The sequence below is a fragment of the Neolamprologus multifasciatus genome, chromosome 19, assembly GCF_963576455.1.
Source record: "Neolamprologus multifasciatus chromosome 19, fNeoMul1.2, whole genome shotgun sequence".
Taxonomy (NCBI): Eukaryota; Metazoa; Chordata; class Actinopteri; order Cichliformes; family Cichlidae; genus Neolamprologus; species Neolamprologus multifasciatus.
The window spans coordinates 21,767,525-21,795,113 of record NC_140457.1 but is presented as its reverse complement, the minus strand read 5'-3'; the positions used below and the strand labels follow the sequence as shown (position 1 = coordinate 21,795,113).

Below are 27,589 nucleotides of genomic sequence, written 5' to 3'. Positions count from 1 at the left end.
ACGTTTAAGATGATATATGATTGGCTGTCACGAGCACCGCCCATTTAGGTAGGCAGAGAGAATATTCTACGTTGAACTACGTTGTTCTATTCCTGAAAGTTAATACGCTGATATTCCACCGTAGGGTTGGTTTGTGGACGGAGTCTGCGCTGTTACCGTCGTTTCCCGACTCACTTTGAAGAAACTTTTTGGAAGTAGTTATTACCACTTGCGAGCCACGCTCCTCTACTTACAAGTCAGTGAGCGTGCTGACCAGCTACTACCGTCACCAGAAGAGCAGAGACCATCCCAGGGAAAGATGCCAGCTCAGATCATAAGCGGTAAAGAGGTTTCAGCGTAAGTATCAAACATTACCTTTACGAAAGCATAGGTAGCATGTGAATGTAATCAGCGTTGTGAAACATGTGACTGGCTAAAGAAGCTAACTAGCAAAATTACAATAACTTAACAGCTGGTGATGTCTGATCTTACTCAAACGCTGTGCATCCTCTGAGGATTTTTAAGTGCAATCTTATATATATGAAGTAAGCAGTCTGACGCCGTGAAGTGATTTTATAACTTAGTATAATCAACAGTTTTACTGTTAAATCAGTCGCATCGGGCTGCAGAGACTGTTTACAGTGCATATAAGCGTTGACTCTAAATTCAGCGGAAATCTGAGTGATTCACTTTCTTAACTGGTTAGTTTTGGATATTCATAACTTCTGAATGCATCATTGCAAATCCTGGGGTGTTATGTAAGAAGCTGTGGCGTTGTGCTCTGATCTTTGTCCTATTGGTTCACTGACCTAATTTGAAGAGGAAAAATACAATTTATACAGTCAGATTATTCCAGGCAAACCCTTTTTAAAAATTATTATCATTTTTTTTAAATTGAAAAACTTTGACCAGATCCAAGTAATAAGAATGAGTGGAAAAATGGCAAAAAGGCAAAATCTTTCTAACAGTAACACAAAAGACATCTAGCTGCATGTGCTTGTCACAAGATATAGCGGCCTGTATCTTGTTAAGACCGCCTCACAGTAGTTATTAGTCGATTATATTATACAATACAAAGAGGCCATGCAGCCACAGAGCCGCTCTCCCCATGGGTCATCTTTATTCATTATCTCCAAAGTTTGACAGAAGCTGACATGCTTGACTGCACACTGTATGAATGACCTGTGTTTGTAGGAATATGAGCCCTGGTTGTTTAATGAGGAAAACTTGTACCAGTCACTGTTGAGATAAAGATCTGTTATGGTACAATACTCAGTGTTATGATTGCCTTTTCTAATCACTGGAAGGATCCCCAGGGTCACTCTGCTGGTAGATAAATAAAAAGCAAACAAGGTCATATGCAAAATACTGTACCTAAGTAACATTTAATTACCCTGTTTTATATGCATATTGTATATAATTTGTGCTATATGTTTGAAAAACATTTTCTGCACACATTATCGCATCTTGAAAAAAAAAAAGGGGGGGAGTACATAAATCTTAAGGTTAATGAGTTTCTCTTGAGACTAAGTTTAGTTGAACTGTGTCTCAAATCTGTGCCAAAATGTATTTCATCACCACTCCTATTACAGCTCACATGATGCACATCTGTTACCTACTTTCTTTAGAACTTTGGGTTCTTTTCTTTGTTTCATTTGCATCCACAATATATTAAACCAAACACTTTTGTGTGCAATCAGGATTTTGGGTTTAGACACAAAAGCAATAACCACAAAGTTCAGGTAACGCAATCACTGTTTTCTCGCTTGTCTTTGATTGGTCCAGCTGACTGTATTCAACCTTTATCTGTTCTGGCTTATCTCTTCTCTGCGCAAAAAATAGTGCCACATTTTGTAGTCTCCAGAACATTAAATCAATAAAGATAAAATAAAACAACAACCGAAGATAAGCAAGCTTTTCTGAGTGATTGTCCGGAATGATAGTTTGAGTTTGGAAAATGACTCATAATGAGATCATCAGATGGCATTGATCTGGTGCATAAATTTGTCACTGTTTTAATTAAACGGTACAGATTGGGTCACATGATACTACTAACTCTTTTTTTCTGTTATTGCACAAATTAATTGGCTGTATTTTGTTTTCTCAGGCAGGTGAGGGAGCGTCTGAAGAAGGATGTCGAGCAGATGAAACTTAAGAATCCCGACTTCAGGCCTGGTCTAGTGGTTTTACAGGTAAGTTTATGATGGAATTCTTTGTGGTTGAAGGCTAAAAGCCTTTTTTCCCTAAAAACATTTCTACCCATGCTTTCATTTGGCCTTTCGTTAGAGAGAGCAACTGGCAGGTAAGGGTCAGGGTATTTGTGTGCCACTGCACTGATTTTGTGTGTGCACATGAGGATTCAGACATTTATTCTGGTGCTTTGTCTGCGTGACATAGTTCCTGTTCTGTCATAGAAATATGCAGGGGGATAAGCAGCATGTGTCTTTCAGGTTGGAGACCGCGATGATTCAAATCTGTACATCAGCATGAAGCTCAAAGCAGCAGCAGAGGTAAAGAAAATAATTTTTTGATACTCAAGGGATTTGTGCACCGTGTGTGTACACTGCATATTGTTTCAATGAGCCACAGCTCTATCCCTAAGCTGCATTTTTGTGTGCAGATTGGAATAAATGCAATGCATTTGAGACTTCCCGCGACCGCAACAGAGGAGGAGGTGAGTTAGAATCATTACTGGAGGCTTGTTTATTTAGTTGTTGTGTTGCACACACCTGCACAGCAACTCCAAGATTAGACTACTTATGGACACCTGGGGGAGTAGTTGTTCCTGCCATACTATTTCCTAGTGTGCCAATAGGAAGCATGCATAGGTCACATGGTTTCTTGAAGCAAAAACAGATTGTCTAAAGAATCGCATAAACTTTTTTTTGTTGTGTTCACTAAAGTCTTTGAGTGCTTAAAACCCACAATAATTGACAGATTTTCAGCGCAGAGAGATTCAGAGAGCTTTCAGGCTTTTCTTGATTTAGCAATACTGGGGCTGTGCGGGAATGCAGTACATGACAAGCCTGAAAGCAATAAAGTGTTTTAAGGCTTCCTACCTGCTTTCAGATTCTTCACAGTATCACAGAGGTGAACGAGAACTCTTCTGTCCACGGCCTCATCGTTCAGCTGCCTTTAGATTCAGTCCATGAAATCGACACAGAGAAGGTCACGAACGCCGTGGCCCCAGAGAAGGACGTAGATGGGTAAGAACAGCAACACACAAAAAAAAAAGAGTTACAGCAAGTCCTTTTTTTAGTTTACAGAAAAAAAATGACTGTTGTGCTCATAAACAGTAATTAAATTTTTCCAACAAGCAGATGCATTGTAATAAACTTAGATTTAAGCCTTTAAAAATACATTAAAGCGATTGGTTGTCCCACCATCATGAATACAGTGGCTGAGATGGTCAATGTGGTTCTGTCTAATCGCGTCTTACGTTTGTGGTTATAGGCTACACATGAACTACACGAAAAGCGGAGGAGATGGAACTTGTAGATGTTCATGTGCCATGGAGGCAAATTTTTATTGTCTGTACCTTCAGACCCAAGATATGAAGTATCATACCTATTTTATATGATCTGTGAAGGGGTCCCCTCCACCAAACAAAACAGAAAGCTGCAAGACAAACCCTTTGGATAAAATGTCATCCTCTTCTTATTCACCTCACGCCTCATCTCCTGAACAGATGTCAGGCTTGTAAAACATGCAGAACTTTATAAAATTCTTATTTATTCCTGATAGTGTTAGAAATACTTATTCTCAGCAGATTAGACATGTGACATTCCTGTCTCCGGACAGTTGACAATGAAACAGCTAAGCAAAAACAGCAAGGCACAAACGAACATTATGCCAACTAAGGTAGGTTTGATTATCTTAAAAATTCCACTTTCCCTCTGGTAAACGGTGTGATTACGTTCTCACATCGTATGATAGTTTGAATGCAACAATGTTCAGTCTTCAGAGAAAGTTTCACTAACAGCAGCAAACAGCAGTGTTGCAACCCCAACAGCTCGCCTCACTGAGCTTCATTGACTCGTATCGAACTCCTTTCACAAAGTTTTACAGCCTCTTCTTGATTAAATAGCACATATTTAGAGCTGAGGGAAACCGCAAACTAACAACTCGCTGCAGAGGAAAAGTTTGTCCACAGTTGTTTGTCCTACAGTGGCCACCGTAGCTATAGTATACACTGTAGTATAGCAGTGATATTTTACACACTGTACCTTTAAAAAGCTTTTAGATTGATGGGTATCTTCAGGTTACAGTGATTTGTACATTCTTGTGTGTTTACAGACTGACCAGCATAAATGCGGGGAAGCTGTCCCGTGGGGATCTGGGCAACTGCCTCATCCCCTGCACGCCAAATGGCTGCATGGAGTTAATCAAACAGACGGGTAAACAAAATCTCTAATAACCCTGAAAAAACTGCAGTCAGTTACAATGATGTTACAATGTGTAAATATATCAAAAGTAACAACAATCTGTTTATGACGCTTCTCTACAGGCATTTCTGTGGCAGGGAAGAGAGCGGTCGTGATTGGGCGCAGTAAGATTGTGGGCGCACCCATGCATGATTTGCTGCTGTGGAATCACGCCACCGTCACCACCTGCCACTCTAAAACCGCCGATCTTGCCGCAGAGGTAACACAGAGAAACACAAGTGTCATTAGGCTTTTTTGAGACACACAGAGGTATAAACAACAGCACAGTAGGCAGATAAAGAGCAGCTGTCCATGCCTGATTCTAAAAATACATCAGCAGCCAATTCTTAATACTGACGTTCTCATTTGATCTTAGCTGGCAAAATAAACTTTCTCACAACTTGTTATATGAGGAGCCTAATTAAATATTTTAGTCATTTAACTGCCCCAATTATTCTAACTTAACAGTTTATGACATCATAGGAACTACAGATCTCTACTGCCTGCAGTATAAACACTAATTCACGTGTTCCCTTATTTATTCCTCTAGCATCATTGCATCATTGCTTAAAATCCAGTTTCTTCATTCATAAACATTCATCGTTTATCCCTCCCTGTTTCTGTCTAGGTGGGTAGAGCAGACATCCTGGTTGTTGGTATCGGAAAAGCAGAGATGGTAAAAGGAGAGTGGATCAAGAAGGGCGCAGTGGTCATTGACTGCGGCATCAACCACGTTATAGGTATTAATGCGGTCATGGTACATTGTATTTCCTTTTGAGATAATCAGCAGATGCATGGGTCAACTGGAGTCTCTCTTTCAGATGAGACTAAATCCAGCGGAAAGCGTGTTGTGGGCGACGTCCATTTTCAATCAGCCAAAGAACAGGCCGGCTTCATCACCCCTGTGCCTGGTGGAGTGGGACCTATGACTGTGGCTATGCTGATGGCGGTAAGGCCCATTCAGACACCTGAGAGTTGATCAAGTTTAATTAAGAGTTTGATTTTTTTTTCAAACTTTTCTTTCTTTTGTTTTCTTATCACGTTTACTTGTTTAGAACACCGTGCTGAGTGCAAAGCGCTTCCTGGAGAGCCATCAGGCAGGAAAGTGGAACATTTCTTACACCGCACTCAATCTCCGAAAGCCAGTGCCAAGGTTTGCCTCCTTATCATAATCATAACCATGCTGTTCATTAACTTGATGCAGAAGCCCAATCCTTGCTGTCTTGCTGAAGAAGCTAATTTTCTTTTCCCCTTTTGTTATCCAACAGTGACATAGTGATTTCTCGCTCTTGCACAGCCAAGTCCATTGACAGTCTGGCCAGAGAAGTGGGATTATTTTCTGATGAAGTAGAGCTCTATGGCAAGACTAAGGCAAAAGTCCAGCTGACTATCATCAAGCGCCTTCAGTCCCGGCCAGATGGAAAATATGTAGTGGTCACTGGGTATGTTAAATAAAAGTCTACAGTCTGTAGGCTGTTGACAAAATCTTATTTCAAGATACTGAAGTTCTCAGTTTGTGGAAGTAGAAGTTATTCAAATTGGCAGATTGTTTACATCTGTAGTTCAAAAATCCCTAAGTTAACTAAAGCTATCAGCAGAATGTAAAGAGAGAAACACTTTCTTAACATTTCTCAACACAGATTTTTTTGGCTTGTTGTCCTAAAAATCTGTTTAAGAGAGATCTGCTCAAGTTGAACTCAACTCAGGCTGGGTTTGATGTTTATGTAATACCATTTCATGCCACAAGATGGCGCAGTGAGCCAGTATGACCCTAATTTAACTACACATGTCAATTAAGCCACCTTTGTATTTGCAATGGTGGTCTGCAGAATCCACTCATAAAACTCCCATCGTATGGTGATGAAAGTTCTTGTTATATTTTTGCAAATGTAAAAAAAATCAACCAACCAACCAAAAAAACAACAACAAAAAACTCTTAAAGTGACTGAGATAAAGCTATTTGTCAAAGAGAACACTATATTTTGCCTTTGAGGGCTTTGGGCATACATGTTGACAGCATTTTGTGTTTGCAGCATTACTCCCACGCCTCTGGGTGAAGGTAAGAGCACCACAACCATCGGTCTGGCACAAGCCATGGGTGCTCACATGAAGCTCAATGTGTTTGCTTGTGTCCGACAGCCTTCTCAGGGACCCACATTCGGTATTAAAGGTGAGTTTTGAAAGAGTGTAAACTCAGGAGATGTTGCCCGTGTTTACTACAGGGACATATTCATGTATGTTTTATTTATTTATTTTTCCTTTTGTTTGCAGGCGGTGCTGCAGGAGGTGGATATTCTCAAGTTATTCCAATGGAAGAGGTACAGCATCGCTTTTCCGACACTGTGCTTTTTTTTTTCTTCTAAAAGTTCAAAGAAAGCAAAACATTTAATTGATTATTTTGATTTTTCAGTTTAATCTCCATCTCACCAGTGACATTCATGCCATCACAGCTGCCAACAACTTGGTGGCTGCTGCTGTCGATGCCCGCATATTCCACGAAGCAACACAATCTGATAAGGTGGGTTCTCATTTCTGTCATTGGTGTATAAAAAGTACACTTCCTCTAACTTATCTAATGAGTCACCACTATAATCCATCTCTGCCTGTGAATATCTAGGCTCTGTATAACCGTTTGGTGCCACTCAGTGGAGGAGAGAGGACGTTCTCCCCGATCCAGATCAACAGACTCAAAGTAAATGATCAAGTTGCAGCACGTGTAAGCTTTGATTTAGATGTGCACAGGCCACTTCTGACACCGAGGTTTTCTTCTTTGGTTTAGAAACTGGGAATACAGAAGACGGAGCCCTCTGCTCTCACTGAGGAGGAGATCAACCGCTTCGCCCGCCTGGACATCGACCCAAGCTCTGTTACCTGGCAGAGAGGTATGAACAGCACAGAGGTCTCCTCCTCAGCAGGTCTGCTGTGAGTGTATTTTGCGTCTTATACAAATACTTATGATGTCCTTCTGTTTCACTTCAGTGCTGGATACCAATGATCGATTCCTGAGGAAGATCACTATCGGCCAGTCGCCCACTGAAAAGGGATACACAAGAGAGGTAAAGATAATTATTCTCTAAAGGTGGCAAATTTCTTTCATGGTATCATAAAGCATCATAAAATATACAGAAAGCAGTTGAACCTTTGAGGGAAAGTTGGCTTAATAAACTTAGTTTTAGTGCTGCTTTGCATGACTGGACTGTTGTGTCCTCCAGGCCCAGTTTGACATCACTGTGGCCAGCGAAATTATGGCAGTTCTCGCCCTCACCAGCAGCCTGGAGGATATGCGGCAGCGCCTGGCTAAGATGGTCGTAGCCACCAGTCGGAGGGGAGATCCCATCACCACCGAGGATCTGGTGAGTGCCGTAAACCCTCCGCTGTGGCATGACGTCATGCTGTGATAATGATATTCATGAATGTGATGGATTTTTCTCTGTAGGGCGTGAGTGGCGCTCTGACTGTGCTGATGAAAGATGCCATCAAGCCAAACCTGATGCAGACGTTGGAGGTGGGTGAAACATGGTGCCTATGCTAATCCATGCAGCTCCTATGCAGCATGACCACGTTAAAAGCATTTCTCTGTAGTTCAGGTCGTTTGATATTGTTATTTATCAAACTTCTGATTGTTTTTTTTACTTGCATTTAATAGTTTTGTAATAATTCGTGTGAGTAATTTGAATCCACAGGGGACTCCTGTGTTTGTTCATGCTGGCCCCTTTGCCAACATTGCCCACGGAAACTCGTCAATCCTGGCTGATAAAATTGCTTTGAAGCTGGTTGGACCTGAGGGCTTTGTAGGTAAGCTGAATAGAATCAGTTTCAGCTTTTTTTAACAGGGTTAGCTTATATTGTAGATGTTAATTGTAAAAGTGATGGAGTCAATGTAATGTCAGTGAATAATAGTAGTCAGTAGTCCTGATGGCTTGGGTTCTGATATACTTTCCTGCTTGTGTCAATTACGTGCAACAGTGACAGAAGCTGGCTTCGGTGCTGACATCGGCATGGAGAAGTTCTTCAACATCAAGTGCCGCTACTCGGGCCTGAGGCCTCATGTTGTGGTGTTGGTGGCGACCATCCGAGCTCTAAAGATGCATGGAGGAGGACCAACAGTAAGTTTCCCCCTGACCCTGGTGCCACTCCTCAGTTCATTCACTCTGTGAGACGAGCTGTGTTAGCTCAATTCCCCCTTTATTGCGTTTGGCTGCTCCCCGTAAATAGATTTCAGCAGAACATGGGTGGGTGTTCATTGACAGAGTTATGCCCAAGAATACCAAGTGAGAGAGAGAGAGAGAGAGCCCCTCTCTTTCAGATCTTATAGAGCCAAGAGTTGAAATGGGGCATTTAGCACAGTGCGAATTGGGTGCTGTTGGCTAATAGACGATTACTTGTGCACAAAATGGGGCACGTTCAATATGAGAATCCACTACTGTAACAATGTGTGTATGATGAGATCAAGCCTTTAAACCCACTTTAAACATCTTTATTTTAAAAGAAAAAAACCCACCAGAGCATTTTCATTTGTCTATAATTTTAAACATTGTTCACAATTTTCCATTTCCGGAAGACAATTTCAGCACAATTGTCCACAAAATTATGTTTAATCTTTAAATTAAGCATCTTAGTAATCATTAAGAATAAAACACATGGAGGATTACAATAGTCACTGCTGATTACAATTTGAGGATTTATTGAATTAACTAAAACATTTCACATTTCTCTCGTCTCTTTTGTTTAGGTCACTGCTGGGATGCCACTGCCTAAGGAATATGTGGAAGAGGTAATGGAAAAGAATGTGCCAAAACAGTGATAATATTCTTATATGGTGCTTTTGATAACATTGTTTATTTATTAGTTTGTGCAGAATGCTTGAGCCACGTCTGCCTACTTCGTTAATCACATTTGATGCAAGCTTTTCAACCTTTAAAGCTTTGCGTAACTTTTTATTGAATGTGTTTGTGTCCCTCTATGTAGAACTTTAATCTGCTGGAGGAGGGCTGCAACAACATGAGGAAGCAGATCGAAAATGCAAAGCACTTTGGTGTGCCTGTGGTGGTAGCAGTGAATGCTTTCAAGTAAGTGATGGATGGTAATTAAAAAAAGAATAATAGAATAACGTATATAAGGATGTGCACATATGTGGAAAGCATGTTTTTTATTTTGCTCATTCATTTGTTGTGCAGGACAGACACTGCGGCTGAGCTGGACTTGGTGTGCACCTTGGCTAAATCTGCCGGAGCATTCGATGCTGTGCGATGCTCTCACTGGGCCGAGGGTGGCGCTGGTGCTGTGGCACTTGGCGAGGCCGTCCAGAAGGCCTCTAGCGCCCCCAGCAACTTCAAGTTCCTGTATGATTTGGACGTAAGGGCTCCGAACTTAATTTTCACCAGTCACTCTTTTAAAACAACACATGATCTGCTTATTTATGACTTAAAATATCTATCTTTGATTCCACTTTAGCTTCCTATTGCTGATAAGATTCGAATAATTGCTCAGAAGATCTATGGAGCAGATGATATTGAGCTTCTGCCTGATGCCCAACACAAGGTGGCGCTCTACACCAAGCAGGTGAACATCCCTCAGCTGTTGTTTCCTGTCCTGTCAGGCCTGTTTGTTGGCGTCTGCTGTCAGTTGAGATCAATATAATTAAACAGAGCAGAGAGAATAAACCTTTGTAAAGATCCTTCTTTTTTGCCTCTCCTTCAGGGATTCGCGAATCTTCCGGTTTGCATGGCAAAGACCCACCTGTCACTGTCACATGAAGCAGAAAAGAAAGGTGTGCCCAAAGGATTCATCCTGCCAATCAGAGACATCAGAGCCAGTGTGGGCGCTGGCTTTCTGTTCCCGTTGGTTGGCACAGTAAGCTCTAATTCCTTTACCTTCTTTCTGCACCCCAAAAAGTTGATTCTGTTTATCTGGACGTTTTCAGTTGCTCCCTGTCCAGGCTGTGTACATCCTCATCATAGAAAGAGTGTCCACTGGCCTGCAGGTCTAAATAGACTGCAGAGTCCTGGTCTGACGAGTTAACTCTTCTGTGTTGTGCCATCCTCTTAGCCAGAGGTTGTTTGGTTTCCCTGATGTATAAATCCTGGCAACCCTCCTGGCACAGTGTACACTACATTACTCTGTTTGTGCCGAGGTACCTGATCCTTGGGGTGGATTCATTTTTGGTGCAATGTGTTTTGGCGTTTAAAAGCCACAGAAGCACTGTGTTTACAGAAAATGCATCTCAACTGTTCTGATACTCCTGACCAGAGATGGTCAGGAGTATCAATGCTACAGGAAAAAGTAATCGGATTACAGTAACGCGTTCCTTGTAACACGTTACTGTAATCCGATTACTTTTTTCAAGTAACGAGTAAAGTAAGGGATTACTATTGCAAAAACGGTAATTAGATTACCGTTACTTTCCCGTAGGAACGCTGCGTTACTGCATTACTAAAACCGTGATTTTTTTTTTTTTTGCTAGAATGTCTCATGACAGTGACGTAAGCAAGTGCAACGTTCGTGACAACAGCTGTGTGCAGATCAACAATGGATCATATATCGAGTGCAGGAGAGAGTATGAGCGTGCAGCGTTTAAAACGTGGAAGTACTGACTTTATTTTGAGTTTGATTCCATAAAAAGTGACAAAAACATTAGCGTCCACTGTGCGTGGGAAGAAAACTTCTTTTTACAGCGAAAAAAACCCCTAAACTTCCGAGCAAGCACCGAGTAGCTACGACGTAATGGGAAATTCACAGAGAGACTCGCGGATTCTTCCACTGACCACTGCGGCACACCTGCACCAGGGTAAACCTCCACCTACCCTACTCCTGCTTTACAGGTGAAAATAGAGCAACAGGACCGCTAGTCTTTGACTTTATTTATTTTCTGCTGTGTTTTACTTGCATCTATTTGAAAGAGTGAGTGTAAACACACACACAAAAAAATTATGTGCTGAAATGTGCAGAAAATAGGTTTAAATGTTAAACTAATTTATTCAACTCAGAGAATGTTGCATATAATTAAATTTTTGCTTGATACATAAAGTTAAAAGATTAAAACTAACAAAACAAAAAGGGACTTTTCCATTTGATTACATTTTGTATGATGGATTATGCAGAAAAAGTAGAATTGGGCTGAAAGATCTATCGCTTTATCACCTATACAGGTTGTAAATCGTGTTTTTAAAAAGTAACTAAGTAACTAAGTTATTAATTACTTTTGAAAATAAGTAATCAGTAAAGTAATGGGATTACTTTTTTGGTGAAGTAATCAGTAATTAGTTACTGATTACTTTTTTCAAGTAACTTGACCAACACTGCTCCTGACACATACGGGATCACTAAGGGTTTTTACTTAGGCAACAGTTGTCCTTCTCTTCTAGATCTGCTGGAGCTTTCTTTAGGTGCCTACCTAGCTTTGACAAATGTCCAGCTGGGATAACCAAATTTACTCCAGTGGAAATGACCTCACAACCCACTGTTCGTCAGTGGTGCTAGTTACAGTCATTATGCAAAAGCACTGTTTATAAAGTTGGGGAAACCTGCAGTCAGGTCAGACTGAAGAAGTCACTTGGATGAGTGATGTAATTTACTCTCCCACTATAAATTCCACATCCAGATGAACAGAATAAACTTTTTGGGATTTACTTACCTGGACGATTGAGCATGCATCAAGACTTCCTTTCTGTAGTTTCATCCCACATTTAGATGTTGGTGTGACTCTCTAACCGGATCTAGATAAAGCCTTTTCTACACCCACATGTTTTATTATTAGCTGCATCATGGAAATAACTAACAAAATAATAATAACTAACAAAAACACTGTTAGCCTCCTTGTGGAAATGGTAAAAAGAAGAAGCATTGAAAGCTCAACTGGGATTAATTTGACATAATTCAGCAGATTGAACCGAGATACTCAGATACATATTTTGAAAAGCTGGATCTACCATCCCTTGCATTTCAAGTAGAAAATGTTTGTGTATGTTAGCAACATGCGTGCATTCACAGTCTTGTAGTAAACCGGTGCAACCTGTATTCCTGCTACATATGGTTCATTTATACAGATAGTTTCTCACAGTTTTTTTTGCTGTGAAGCTACTGTGAAACCCTTCTCAAAAAGTAATAAGAAAATGCAATTTTATGCAGATTTCAAAAACACTTTGTCAAAGGAGCTTGCAAAGAAAAGCGTCTGGACTTCTTTAAGTTACTTGAAGACGTTTCACCTCTCATTGGAGAAGCTTCTTCAGTTCTAAGGTCAAATGGTGGAGAGTCCCAGATATAAACCTAGTGGGAGTGTCCCCCCACAGAGGGACAAAAGGACCCCCTGATGATCCTCTAATTCCCTGAGCCAAGGTGTGAAACTGGGTGTGGGTCCCAATCAGCCAGGGTTTCGGGTGAGCTCATTGTGAAACCTGGCTCCACCTTATCATGCGAATTCCTGAGGTCAGATGGCCCAGGATGTGAGTGGGCGTTAAGGCGTCTGGGAAGGGAACTCAAAACTGGGTTATAGATGGCAGAGAGTTGGTGTCGTAAACCACCGCCTCTGTTCAAAGATGGTCGCTCACAGTGGGCATAGATGGCTTCTTTCACTCCTCTTTCAAACCATTCACCACCATTTCACACTGTTAGACCTCTGCCTCACCACTACATATTTCAAATACAATGAAGGCTTTTACAGACAAAAACATGGCTGTGCCATGGGCTCCCCTGTGTCACCTATTGTAGCCAACCTTTACATGGAGGAAGTGGAAAGGAAGGCTCTTGGCTCTTTCAAAGGAAGAGTACCCAGCCACTGGTACAGATATGTAGACGACACCGGGGTCAAAATCAAGACACAAGAAGTGGAATCCTTCACTGTGCACATTAACGCTGTGGATAAAAACATCAAGTTCACCAGGGAAGACACAAAGGACGACTGTTTGCCTTTCCTGGACTGCGCCGTGCACATTGAAGAGAACGGCAACCTCAACATCGAAGTTTACCGGAAGCCCACACACACATGGACCAGTACCTCCTGTTTGACTCCCATCACCTTTTGGAACACAAACTTGGAGTAATTAGGACCCTACACCACCGGGCAGAACATGTTCCCTCTTAAGCCTGAAGGGAAAAAAGAAGGAACACACATGTAAAGGAAGCACTCAAAACGTGCGGCTATCCTAAATGGGCGTTCAGAAGTCAGCAAAGAGGCACAGAAAAGAAGATCAGACACCAGCGAGGGAGGATAAGAAGGACAGACGCAACAACATTGTCATCCCCTATGTAGCCGGTGTATCAGAGAAACTCAGGAGGGTTTTCTCCAAGCATGACATCCCGGTGTACTTCAGACCCAGCAACACACTCAGACAAAAACTGGTTCACCCGAAAGACAAAACGCCAAAACACAGACTTAACAATGTGGTGTATGCTGTACAGTGCAGCGAGGAATGCCCAGACCTCTACATTGGAGAGACCAAACAGCCACTTCACAAGCGCATGGCACAACACAGAAGAGCGACCTCCACAGGACAAGACTCAGCTGTCCATCTGCCTCTTAAGGATAAAGGTCACTCTTTCGAGGATGCCAATGTTCACATTTTGGACAGGGAGGACAGATGGTTTGAAAGAGGAGTGAAAGAAGCCATCTATGTCCACTGTGAGCAACCATCTTTGAACAGAGGCGGTGGTTTACGACACCAACTCTCTGCCATCTATAATCCAGTTTTGAGATCCCTTCCCAGACGCCTTAACGCCCACTCACACCCTGGGACATCTGACCTCAGGAATTCGCATGATAAGGTGGGGCCAGGTTTCACAATGAACTCACCCGAAACTCTGGCTGATTGGGACCCACACCCAGTTTCACACCTTGGCTCAGGCGATTAGAGGATCATCAGGGGGTCCTTTTGTCCCTCTGTGGGGGGACACTCCCACTAGGTTTATATCTGGGACTCCCCACCATTTGACCTTAGAACTGAAGAAGCCTCTCGGATGAGAGGTGAAACGTCTTCAAGTAACTTAAAGAAGTCCAGACGCTTTTCTTTGCAAACTCCTTTGACTACGATGACCTGGATGACTGAGAACCTTCACAGACAAAAACACTTTGGTTCTGAAAAAAGAAGTGCAATATCAGCACAAAATAATGTTTATATTTAATAACTAAAAAAGTTGTAAAATGGACCCTTTTATACTTAAAGCTTTACATAAATAGACATCCAGAGTGGAAAGCAGTGCAAATAAATGCAAACACGGCTTCATGACACTCATCTTTTGTCAAGATGGACGTCAGTGTAAGCTGTTTTTATCACATTTAAGCTGAGACTGAATTTTGTGTAATTTATATAAAACACTTAACACAAGTATAAAACAAGGTGTTTTTTTTTTTAAGTTCATTTCTTTTGAACCACGGAACTGTTTAGCGTGCAACACAGTTTTTTTCCCCCCCGAAGTTAAACTTGAGTCTATCCATTGTACAGTCAGATTGAAAACGCATAGACGTCCGAGCTCCATATACCGGTTGTTAACCTTAATGTAGGGATGCTTTACAAACATTCAGAGATGAACTTACACACTTAATTCACTTCTCTGGGATAGCTTGCTCGGAGATGAAATGCTGGTTTGGCAGCATGCAGCGAGGCTCCTGATGCTTTCAGTGTAAAGTAACTCCAGACCGCCGACAGGTCTCGCACGCAACAGCCGCTCTATCACGTGACGCATACTGCTTCGACTTGTTAAGGTCACTACCTGGGTGGCGCCATGTAGCAAGTTTTGCAAGGTGCTTTTGTGATAATTAATGGATCAGGTTACATTTTCTATTCCCCCCCCCCCCCCCCCCCGATATCCGATCCAGTAATTTAAGTCCGGATCGGACTGATACCGATACCATATATCGGATTGGTCCATCCCTTGTTTTTTCCACCAAATATTCTCACCCAGAGGCTTTTATTAGGAAGTAACAATATGATTAATAAAAAACACAACAAAAAATGTGAACTGCGAACAATATAAACACCTTTGTTTGGTAACTGACTTCAATCGTTTAACCAGGTCAACATTGATCACACTGCTCGACAAAAAATGGTTTTTTTTATTACTGGGACATTCAGACAAGCTCTTAGTCTAGTTTCTTACTCTGATTTCAGATCTGCAATCGTATTCAAACTTATATGTCACTGACGTTTCTGGCCAGTCAGTCTAGTTATCCTTGGATACTTGGAACATCATAACTAAAAAGAAAATGGGACATGCTACACTAACATTGTTTTCAGATTTGGAGTTGGCAAGTAAAAGTTGTTGAAGTGCAGGTTTAAAAAAAAAAAAAATCAAATCAACAAAACTAAAGCTCCATTCTTTCTGTTTTGGTTTATCCTAGATGCCCACCATCCCTGGCCTCCCCACTCGGCCTTGTTTCTATGACATCGACCTGGACCCCGAGACCGAACAGGTCAATGGACTCTTCTGAGAGACAAAAAAAAGGTCCTCACACCCTTTGATGGTACGAAACATAGTTAAGACATAAAGCCATGCAGCAGAGTGCATCATCAACAGATCATAACTGTTTCATTCTTAATGTGTAGACATTTCCCATCAGTCCTCTGAGCGCCAAAGAAGAACCAACTGAAAGCACCTCAAACTCGTCTGCTGTTTTTGTTGTTTCTCATATTAACACTGATGTCTGTAAAGCTGCTGCTGATAGATCAGGACAGTCTTTCTTCCTGCTATCAGGCACGTGTTATTCTGTTATATTGCTGACTGAACAGACACATTTCACATCTCAGATTGCCCAGGCTGTATTTACTAACTACTTGTGTATATTTTGTGAGCACCACACCAGAGGCATTTCCTTCAGTTCAGTCTTTAACAAGCTGTGCCCTTCGGATAAAGGTTTTATTACATAAGTAAGTCTTAACAAGAAATGCTGTCTTAAAACAAAATTATAATTTGTTTAATCCCATCTAATTGCATTTGTAATGTCTCCTTTCTCTGTCTTTGTTTTAATTAACACTCTGTAACATTTTTCGAAAAGTCGCCATCATTGCTGTGAAGCTCACTGGCCATGTCATTGTAAAATCAGTGATTTCCTCATATCTGTGAAATAAAGGCTTTTAAAACAAAGCTGCATGTTCAATTTTTTTTAGTTTAGTTATTTTTTGCGTTAAACACGCAGATCCTGAGGAGCATAGTGTACAGAAGTTGCCAACTTTCTGCAGAGTCAATTGTTACAGACCTCCAAACTTCATGTAGCCCAGTGGTTCCCAAACTTTTTTTGCTGGGCCCCCCTTGTTTTACAAGAAAAATGTTCGCGCCCCCCCTGGCGCGCGCGCACGCACGCACGACGACATCCTCCAACCACACACACTCATATTTTGCTCCATTGCGGTTTATTTCACACCTCAAACATTTAGTAAACAATTAAGCAAATACAAGTAATCTGCAATAAATTACAGGTAGTAAGAAAATAAACTAATAAAGTCTTTTACGCTACGTCCGCACCTACACGGGTATTTTTGAAAACGCAGCTGTTTCGTCCACACGTAAACGGCGTTTCGAATCACGAGAACGGAGATTTTTTAAAACTCCTTTTTTGCGTTTACGTGTGGACGAGGAATACAGGGTTCGTCACACAACGTCAAAGGTATGTGCCTTTTTTCACGTCACGCTGTGCACACGTTATTTTTTTTTACATGAGATGAATTGCAGAATGGCAGATAGAGACGAAATACTGTTAATCTGACTATCTGCAGGTTTTACACGCTTACATATACACGCAGTTACTGTCCCTCCATTTAGAAAGGCAGAGGCGTCACGGTGTAATTATTTTACATGTAGCTATTTTTTTTCCTGTGTAATAATATTCAACATTGCTATCAATAAATTTTTCAAAAAATCCCTCTGCAAAATGGGTTCAAAAGCATAAACAACTGTTGGATGCTGTTTGTCCCTGATTTGAACCGGGGGAACAAATCGTGGCAGGATCAGCCTGATGTTATTTGTATCCCGCTGTAACTTTACTGTATAAAGAGCTAACATCTCCAAAATGTCAGGAGTAGTTAGTCATTACAACAAGTGTTTGTGAACTACAAATCAAGAATGTGGGATACTGTTTGTCCGTGATTTAAACAACCCAGCGCTGCTCCCAACGAAGGGAAAACCAATCTTGCCGGGAGACCTACCTCGGCACTTGTGCAGGTGAAACCAAAGGGAAGATATGCTTCACCATATTTTCTAGTCTTTGGCTTAGAATGAAGTTGGTTTGGAAACATATTCAGCTATGCTTCATCTCCTGCTTTGCGTTTGTGTGGGCGCCCGTGCTAGCAGTGTCCAAGCCTTGTTTTTTGTTTTTTTCCCTTTTCATGCCGCGCCCCCCCTGCAATGGCTCTGCGCCCCCCATAGGGGGCGGGCCCCACACTTTGGGAACGTCTGATGTAACCTAAAGATTAGCGCAACAACAGCGTGTAGAGCTTCATGGAATGGGTTTCCATGGCCAAGCGGCTGCATTCAAGTACAAAGCAAAGCAGTCATCATCATCAGAATTTTATGCTCCCAACTTTGTGGGAACAGTTTGTAAAACCAAAAACAGCAAAGCTATCAGAACCAACCCAAATCATGAGCCCTCCACCACCGTACTGATATGCTGTATTTGGTTTCTGCCAACAACAAGTTTTCCATTATGACCAAATTTTCTTGTCTTTCTTAAGGACATTATTGCAACACTCCTGTGCCTTGTTAAGGTACATCTTTGCAAAGTGCTGCCATGATTTTAATTTTTTTTTTTAATAGAATAGACATTCTCCAGGCTACCCTTCCAAATAACCAGTACGTACTGTTATGACCGTACGAGGCCTGCGGATTTCAGATGTAGCTCTTGGGTTCCCTGAGTCTGACGTTGGGCTGAATTTGTTAGCAGATCCACTCCTGGGAACATTGTAGCACTGAGCTAACACACACCTGAATTCTCTAGACCAGCAAACTGCGAAAACGTCTGCCTTTATAGAGTATTATCATAGTTACAGATAATCACTTAATCAGTTCGATTAGCAGCCCTTGGCTACTACTTCCCCTCTTTATTCCTAGGGAAGCAGTAAGGGTGCACATAACATTTTAAAGGACTGCACAGAATACTGTGAAAACTTTGTATTTCTTCAATATTCCAGTTTAAAGTCATGTAAATGAATTGGAGGTAAAGTCAGTATTCCAGAAGGATATTGGAGACATTTGTGAGACTGCAGAGGAACATGTTGTAGATAATAACAGCAAAACCCATGCCAAGAAAGTGTGGTAAGAGACTGCTAAGAGATTAGGAATAAAGAGCAGAAAAACAAAGATATTAATCAGTCCTAGATATAAAAAACGAGGATCTTAAGAGAATTTATTTGGATGATGTCAGATAATCTCATTCCCCGGAGAACTACTGCCATGCTAAGAGTAGCACAATGAGTAAGAAAATGTCAACTATTATACACAAACAATGAAGCATAGTAGAGGGAACTGCGTCATTCAACATGTGACTCATTGCAGTGCTGCAGATAATGAATGGGAAGCAACGTTTTATTTCACGCAGGAGACATTGTTGCTAACGATGTCGCTGCTCTGGATAACCGATTCATAGATGTCTCTAATGGAGGTTTTTGAGCACAAATGGTAGACGATAAAAAATGGACGAACACAGCTTTGTGCTGTCCATGTTGATTTCAGTGTCATTAATTTACAGTGACGTTTCTTGCAGCGACTCTTTGATGCACTTTCCACAAGGATTGACAGGTTTTGCAATACTGTGGAGGTAATCAGGGAACCACACTGTGAGTAAAAAAGCAGCACACAACCGTTGCAATCATTCACTTCCAGAATGCTTAGCAAAATATTGCCTCTTATGATGTTTTTCTTTCTTTTTTTAATTTTACTTTCAGGACACTTTGGGACAGATTAAAATGATCAGTTCTAGCACTTGGGACACATTTTGTCCATAATTCTTTAAAGCAATGCTAAGACCAAATGGGCTGCTGCAGTAGGTTTGACAGAGAGGCTCTTCTGTAAACAGTGCTTCAGTTGAAACGAGTGTCTTCTGATTTGCTGTTGTCTTGAAGCTTGAAGGAGTCATTTTCAACTTTTGATCACTCCTTATTTATTCTGTATTTGGACTATTCTCTGATACACATTGTGTAACACTCTGTGTCACATTCAAAATCACTTAAATCACATCTTGATCCTCAGCTTAAACGTAAGCACTTCACTGGAGCAAGTTTAAATGCCTCGATGCATCGAGTTGCTGCGATGTGAAAAGCAGTTGAACATGTGTACCTGTGATGTTTGTGTTGTGGAAAAACAAAATGCCTTATTAATGGTTGTTTGTTGAAATATTTCTTGGCCAGGAAACATGAAATTACACTATTAGATCGTGTTAATGACTAAAATATGAAACTTTTAAATCAGATCAGGAACCACTGAAGACACCCATGCAAATTAAAGTTGTACTCTAGTGGCATACATAACCTTATACAGCATGAATATTCATATTAGACTTACACACATTTTTAGTGCTTAGCTAACCTAAAATGTGTCCACACACGAGAAGATTACCATGAAGATAGAACACGTTCAAGTGCAAATGACTTGATATGATTATTGCCATTTTTAGTTTTTGTTTTTGAGAATGAATTGTTATCAAAGCCCGTTGATTTATCAGCAAACATTATTGAATTTCAGAAAGGATCCAACAGTTGTAATTGTAATACTTATGTGAATAAACAAGACAGTCTTCTTTCTGTATTAGTTTATTAGAGATACAGTATATCTGTCATTTTGCAGTCATCAGATAATGCTGATTCAGTGAATTCTTCATAATTTATTGTCCGCCTCCTCTTCCTTTTCCGCCTCCTCTTCCTTGTCCGCCTCCTCTTCCTTGTCCGCCTCCTCTTCCTTGTCCGCCTCCTCTTCCACCTCCATGTTCACCTCCTTTTCCATGCTTTTTCCCTTTCCCCTGTAAACAACCGTTAGAAAATTAAGTGATTAAAAACGTATTGTAACTCAGATGGCAGCAAACTTTCAATTCCAAAAGGCTGCTGAAGTTGTACCTTTCCTTTTCCTTCTCCCTGTAAGTGATACAGACAAATAAACACATGAATGCTACAATATTACAGAATCAACAGAGCAAAACAACAGAAAGCACATGTGAAACTTTTCTTACTCCTGATCCTTCTCCCTCTGATCCTGATCCTGATCCTGATCCTTCCTCCTCATGAGGAAGTTTCTCTTCCTTCTTCTGACAGGAGAAAATTGCTTTATAAGTACATGTTTATAATGCTGTTTGTCCCAGGTGTAGAACAATCAAATGAAATAAAAGTACTTACTTCAGCTGCAGCTATAGTTGGAAACAAAAAACAAAGTAAGAAAAAAAAAATAGATAAAGAGAAACCAAGCTTGATATGTGACTTTGCAAAAGAACAGGATAGATGACTGCAATCATAAGGCCGCAACCAAAATTGAAAGCAGCATTCAATAACAGAATTTAACTGAAAGGCAACTGCACAAATGGCACAAACAACACATGATATTTTCAGCTTAATCAGACACTCACGGTCACTCATTTTGTCTTCTTAACAAGCGTCGTAGAAATTCTTTTCCTAAAAGAAATACAAAAGTTGAGAAAAATGAAACGTTCTGTGTAATCATTACAAGGAGTCAACAATAAATGCAATAAGTGCTGCATACCTGATAAAGAAGGCAAAAACGTTTGTGTCTGTTGTCTGCTTTGACGTCTGTATTTAAAGGCAGAAGCAATGAAGGACGAGGGTGTGTTTATGAGGCACCCACACCTGCTACTAATAGATGCAGGACAGGTAAAAAGGTAACTGGCAGCTCCACCTTAAAACATGCCTTACATGCTTGAGGGCAGGGCTGTAACGGCATGGTTGTATGAAAGGAAACTGGTCGAACGTCAGGATTATGGGACAGCTTATGTTCTGCTGCGAAGTGCTAAAGACCCTCCATTCACAACAATTTTCAACAATTTTCTGTAATGTGTGTTGCAGAGAAAACACAATTATATATCTGTTTAAACCAAATGATAAGAATCTGGGGAAACTTTAATGCCACTGACTGCTATTACAAAGGTGATTAAAACAATAATAATAATATTTGAATGTGTGACTCTTAAACTTGCACGCTGCAAGTAGCAGTAATTATACAGGGTGGGCCATTTATATGGATACACCGTAATAAAATGGGAATGGTTGGTGATATTAAAGTCCTGTTTGTGGCACGTTAGTATATGTGAGGGGGCAAACTCCTCAAGATGGGTGGTGACCATGGTGGCCATTTAGAAGTCGGCCATCTTGGATACAACTTTTGTTTTTTCAATAGGAAGAGGGCCATGTGACACATCAAACTTATTGGTAATGTCACAAGATAAACAATGGTGTGCTTGGTTTCAACGTAAAGACAAAACACAAATGTGTGATGCTAATTATGAGGTATTAGACTTAAAGATAAAACAAAATCCCAACAACTCCTAGCCTGAGATCTATGTCCCCACCCTCTCCTATGAGGTGTTCTGGGCATGTCCACCCTGGAGGAAACCCCGGAGCACGCCAAGTACATGCTGGAGAGATCATATCTCTCAGCATGCCTGGGAAAGGCTTGAATGGATTGGGAGGACTGGGCTTCTCTGCTTAGGCTACTACCTAATGGCTGGATTGATGGTGTATGGGTGGTTTTTTTCTTTTCTATTTTTGCAGCTTAAGCTTGGCTGGCTTGTTTCACTTGCATCGAGAGCTCCTTCGACTGCATCCAAATAAAAGCAACACCTAATATAAACTCGAGGCATTTTATCTGCTTAATTAATAATAACATGCAGTAATCAAGGAATGGCCCAACCTGCCAGTGAAACAGCCCTTGAGTAAATTGTTTAATTGGGTCCTTTAAAAAGAGGGTGGCACATGTTATGGAGCTGACAACTTAAATCAAAGTTGAGAGTCTACACATTATGTGTATGTCCATTATGTAACTATAATTGGAATATGTTTCAATAATCAGGTGCTTGTGTCAGTGTCCAAATTACTATGGACCACACTGTATATTGTCACTATAATTCTTCTCTTTTTATGCATATTTAGGGTCTGCAGAGCTAAGTGGAGCTCTGAGAGAACAGAGATATCCGCATCTCTCAGCTTTTATGTCCTGTCATACCAGTTTTTTAGCTTCCACTGTCAGTTGAGACCATAATAATAAGACAACAATTCTGTTTTTTCCTGACAAACATGTCAAGGGCAATTTTGTTCTCTCATGAAGAACACAACACAGGGTGTGCCGACTGATTTCATCCTGCCAATCAAACTCAGACATAAAAACAGTGTGAGTGCAAACTTGGCATGATACACTCACATTCATGCCGTTCCTCTCTGCATTCATGTCTTAAAGACGTTAGGGTGTGGCGGAGTCTTCATTAATGCAAACGTACACTTATCTGGAACAACCCTGACATATCACAAAACAATAATATGATAAACTTTTCAGATTGGAGTGGTAAAGGAATCAAATACTTAGAACATATATTAGAAGGAACAGAATTTATTCCATTTGACAGACTAGTTACACAATGTGGGATCAACAAGAAAAGATTTTTAGAATATCAACAAATTAAATTCATAGTAAAAAAGAGATTTACCGGGTCAAGTTGAACTACAAACACCACCAAGTGTGGTTCAATTTCTTACTCTTAAAACCCCCAAATTACTTTCCAAAATATACAGAATGCTTTCTAAAACAGATGAATCAATATCACTTCCTATTGCAAAATGGGAAGCGGATTTATCAGTTAACTTAGACCAGGGGTCTGCAACCTTTAACACCCAAAGAGCCACTTGGACCCGGTTTCCACGCAAAAGAAAACACTGGGAGCTGCAAATACTTTTTGAAATCTAAAATGAAGATAACACTGTATATATTGTTTTTTTTACCTTTATGCTTTGTGTGAACAACTAAAGTAAGTAAGTAAAGTTTATTTATTAAGCGCTTTTCACAGACAGGCAGTCACAAAGCGCTGTACACAAATATTAAAATAAACAATACAATTAATAGACATTATACACAATGTAAAAGATCAAATGTAAATAATGTAAAGAATATAAAATACGTAGATCAACAAAAGGCTTGTTTGAACAGAAAAGTTTTTAACTGCTTTTTAAAAGAATCCACAGAGCAACTAAGGTGTGTTGCTTATGAACTCCATGAAGTGCTACAGAGAAAATTACATTTTATTTATGTAATTAACACATTTTGAACTCTTAAAAAAATATAACAAAAGGAAAGACACCCAGCTGAACTAAAATGATCCATGTAGCAAACAAAAACTGCTGTGAGCCGCCCCCCTTATATCGCCTTTGGGCTTTTAGAGCCTTGACCTGACTTTTAAAAAGTAATTGGAAAAAAAGCACTATGCTGCTAAAAAACAGATATTTGCAAAATTCTGCCTAAATATGTATTTTACCTGGTTAATGTGTGTGGCGGGGCGTGGTCTGCAGCGCCGCTGCAGGAGAGGCGGACGCACCTGAGCGGCACCGCAATCATGCCTCGCAGCCTTAAAGTCTGTGCTCTCTCTGCTGTTGTGTTGTCGGGCTGTGACCTGAAAAGCTACAGCCGGCTGTATGCGTACAGCAACCGTGTGTGAAAAGCGGTCAATAAAGAGATGCTGAAAAGCATGTTCATGCAAACATCGTCGGGTCTGCCGTGATATGTTTACAGTAAGACTTATCGTCCCGAACCTCTGCGCACAGCATCTGCAATTCGGGGCTTTCATCTTTACGCAGGACTGTAAGCTGTTATCTGTGAGGCGTGAGCGGTGTTTGTTTTAACATAGGACATGGTGGAGCTGCTGACATAATGTGGATCCGAAGATCCATAACTGGCCTACCTGGGGTCGAAAGTCTCGATAAATGCACGGCGTTTCGGCGGGTATACAGGTGTTGTGCCAAAAAGTGATGATGCTTAAAGCTGCAGCGGCCGGATTACTTGCGTTGCCAGCTACTTCTGTGCAACTGATATAACGGGGGGGGGGGGGGGGGGGGGGGGGGGGGGGACAAACACATTTATGCCTTTGTTATTAGGCAAAGGTATGCATTTATGGAACTTTAACGTTTCTTGTAACCGAATTATGACGCTTATCAGAAGGTTGCTTTCAGTGTGTAGCACAGTCACGAATGACTACACGCATCACGATGGAATAATTAATGCCTACAGGTTTAGTATGTCTACTCTCGTTGTTCATATTTGTTATAAGACTGTCGAATAGTAGTTAAAACAATAAATACCTATTGTGCCAGTATCACCATGACTCTTTCTTGTTTGCTCAGAATAACGACTGAGAACATGGCATTTTAGCGCTAGCCTAACCTTTAAAGGAACATTAACATTGATAATATGCCATTTTCAGCCTTCCAAAAAGTGATTGTGGCCTATATCTTGTCACTGAAACAATGTTTCTGCTTCAAACTTGTTGGATATCATCAAGAAGGGTTAAATGTGACACACAGGAGCCCAAACATTCCCTTAGAACGGCTGAAAAACCTTTAAAATAACATTAATACCCATAATATGTCATTTTCAACCTGCCAAAAAGTGATTGTGGCCTATATCTTGTTACTGAAACAATAATTCTGCATCACACTTGTTGGGTATCCAGCAGTTCTAAGGGACTGTTTGAGATGTAATATTTGACATATGACCCTTCTGAATGACATCCCCCAAATTTGAAGCAGAAAAAGTATTTCAGTGACAAGTTATAGACCACAATCACTTTTTGGCAGGTTGGAAATTGCATATTATCAGTTTTATTGCTCCTGTAAAAGTTATTCAGCAGTTCTTGGAGAGTTTTTGGGATATAATATATCACATGTAACCCTTCTGGAATATATCCAACAAGTTTGAAGCCGAAATATTGTTTCAGTGACAAGTTATAGGCCACAATCACTTTTTGGTAGCGGTAAAATGCCATGTTCTCAGTCGTTATTCTGAGCAAACAAGAAAGAGTCATGGTGATACTGGCGCAATAGGTCTTTATTGTTTTAACTACTATTCGACAGTCTTATAACAAATATGAACAACGAGAGTAGACATACTAAACCTGTAGGTATTAATTATTCCATCGTGATGCGTGTAGTCATTCGTGACTGCGCTACACACTGAAAGCAACCTTCTGATAAGCATCATAATTCGGTTACAAGAAACGTTAAAGTTCCATAAATGCATACATTTGCCTAATAACAAAGGCATAAATGTGTTTGTTTGTAACATTCCAACTTCCCCTTTAGAGTGTTTGTTGGGCAGCTTAGATAATGTCACTACAGAAAAGAATATAGCCCATATGGTTTTCACTGCCCTATGCATAGCCAAGAAAACGGTCCTCATGAACTGGAAAAATAAAAATAATCTTAATTCTAGCCAATATAGAAATTATCTATAAGATTACATTAGTCTTGATACAGCCTCTGCCACCACATCAGATCAATTGCTCTGGGCTCCTTTGATCAGCTCCATCACCTAGTGGGGGTCATAGTTTGGTCCCACCTTCGCCCAGCCCTGGCGCAGGGTTCCGCCGGCTCATCGAGCCACCTGGGGGGCTCTTCAACTGGTGGGGGAGGCTGTTACATTTCACAGGAGGTCTCCTCTCTTCAGGAACTCACTCTGCAGGAGGGGGAGATATAGGAGAGGTGGAGGAAGATCTCAGCCTGGGACGCCCAGGCTCCATCCTGAGGAGCATAGTGTACAGAAGTTGCTGGGCGTCGATTGTCTTGTGTAGTCTGGAAGATGAGTGGATGACGGGGTGGGTGCAGTTTTCTCTGTGGTGGGGTCGGGTGGGCTGTCCTGGGCTCTGTGGGGCCGGGCGGCGCTGCCGAACTAGGCCCCAGTCCGGAGGGGCCTGGGCCCCCTTTCCCTGGTGGGTTGCAGAGTATGGGGGTGCCTACTGGGGTCAGCGGGGGAACTGGCCCCAGGGAGGGGTCACTTGCCCGTCCCTTCCTTCCCTCCCTATCTCCAGCTGCCTCCCTATTCCCGCTCCACCACAATCACCCACACATGCAGGGCTTTGGGGTAAAGGTGTGTCAGCAGGGTGCAGGGGAGGCATCCTCCCCTCTGTCCCCTTCTGGCTGCCTGTGCCTCAATTTTATCTCACAAATTAGACATTCACATTACTCACACTCTCATTACACATACATATAGGATTTTGGGGGTGGGCGCGCTACACGGTATCCAAAAGACCATCAGGGTGTAAAACCTCACCCCTGGCATCGTTGCTCACCTCTCAATTTTAAATACATGTAGACATCGAGGGCTATCAGGAGGGGCTATGCGCTTACCTGCTGCTCTCTGGCAGGTAGCTTCATGCCCTCCTGGGTTTTAAATGCACCTTAGAACACACATGCATCAACACTACATATGAGTGGGCGGAGGGAGGTTTGGAGTCTTCTCACACCCCCATTCTCTGCAGCCTGTTGGAGCAGGGGGACTAGGAGGAGGAGATGCCCGCCCGATCGGGGTCTGGAAAGTGGGGCCTCCCTGCTGCTGCCGAGCCAGGGCAGTCTGCTTCTCTCCACCCCAGGAAAAGGGGTAACACTACCTGGGTCTGGGTGCAGTCCCCCCCCCCCTTCCCCGGGGGCAAGGGTACCTTGAAGGACCGGGTGTTCAAAGTTAAATTGGGCACATGGAACCAGGCTGAATAAAGACATCCTGCATTCATTAAGAATCTTATATGGAATTGCATCATACTATATCACTGTCATCAGGTGGGGAAAATGTTGAGGGGCTGCTGCTGCTCCTGCTGCTGATAGTGCTGGAGGATTGGTGACAGCGCGTCGAACCATAAGGCAAGAGAAAAAACTGTGGGAAACAGGGGCGATTCTAGGATCAGAGCTTTGGGGGTGCTGAACACCCAGAGAGCTGCCCAGCCAGGCAAGATAAACCTGTCTCTGTCAGTCCCTGCATCCTTAAATGTTATCCCGAGTTCCCTCTGACTGTCTCCTTGGTGCATTTAAACCCCTGTTCCTCCCTTTCCTCATCGTCTGTTGTCTTCGTCTCCGTTATCAGTCATCATAATTTTACCATCTCTGTGCAAATTTCTTTATTAAATCATATGATTCTTAAATTCATCAAGTCTCTCTATGCCTGGGTCCTCGTCTCAAAACATGACATCACTGTTTTGTACATTTGAACACAATTTAATCCCAACATTTGTGAAA

At 41.5% G+C, this 27,589-nt stretch overlaps 1 protein-coding gene and 1 long non-coding RNA gene across 4 annotated transcripts; one reads left to right on the top strand and one right to left on the bottom strand.

Moving 5' to 3' along the window:
• Window positions 1-117: 117 nt before the first annotated feature.
• Window positions 118-16,478, top strand: mthfd1b (methylenetetrahydrofolate dehydrogenase (NADP+ dependent) 1b). 2 transcript variants are annotated; one of them, XM_085143541.1, is made up of 28 exons: window positions 118-336; window positions 2,087-2,171; window positions 2,430-2,489; window positions 2,600-2,653; window positions 3,049-3,185; window positions 4,276-4,376; window positions 4,487-4,623; window positions 5,032-5,143; window positions 5,225-5,352; window positions 5,459-5,556; window positions 5,672-5,845; window positions 6,437-6,573; window positions 6,675-6,721; window positions 6,814-6,921; window positions 7,021-7,095; window positions 7,183-7,285; window positions 7,383-7,459; window positions 7,616-7,756; window positions 7,840-7,908; window positions 8,087-8,198; window positions 8,370-8,509; window positions 9,136-9,177; window positions 9,372-9,472; window positions 9,581-9,758; window positions 9,858-9,965; window positions 10,104-10,256; window positions 15,736-15,858; window positions 15,941-16,478. In XM_085143541.1, the coding sequence occupies exons 1-27, from the start codon at window positions 299-301 to the stop codon at window positions 15,823-15,825; spliced, it is 2,805 nt and encodes a 934-aa protein (XP_084999667.1). In that variant the 5' UTR covers window positions 118-298; the 3' UTR covers window positions 15,826-15,858; window positions 15,941-16,478. The 2 variants fall into 2 exon arrangements, with proteins under 2 accessions (XP_084999667.1, XP_084999665.1); XM_085143539.1 differs by having other exon boundaries at window positions 15,736-16,478.
• A 1,314-nt stretch (window positions 16,479-17,792) lies between these two features.
• On the bottom strand, window positions 17,793-24,333 carry LOC146496588 (uncharacterized). 2 transcript variants are annotated; one of them, XR_014871205.1, is made up of 6 exons: window positions 21,072-24,333; window positions 20,932-20,983; window positions 20,711-20,721; window positions 20,548-20,622; window positions 20,435-20,452; window positions 17,793-20,340 (listed from the first exon to the last, which is right to left on the bottom strand). It is a non-coding gene; the product is annotated as an uncharacterized LOC146496588 (long non-coding RNA). The 2 variants fall into 2 exon arrangements; XR_014871206.1 differs by lacking the exon at window positions 20,711-20,721 and having other exon boundaries at window positions 20,548-20,639; window positions 20,944-20,983.
• Between the last annotated feature and the right edge of the window lie 3,256 nt (window positions 24,334-27,589).

Excerpts from the sequence above, each read along its gene's own strand:
- mthfd1b (XM_085143541.1), top strand. The coding sequence starts at position 299 with ATGCCAGCTCAGATCATAAGCGGTAAAGAGGTTTCAGC. Across the intron at positions 4,377-4,486 it reads GGAGTTAATCAAACAGACGG|GCATTTCTGTGGCAGGGAAG; the intron begins GTAAACAAAATC and ends GCTTCTCTACAG. Across the intron at positions 5,557-5,671 it reads CTCCGAAAGCCAGTGCCAAG|TGACATAGTGATTTCTCGCT; the intron begins GTTTGCCTCCTT and ends GTTATCCAACAG.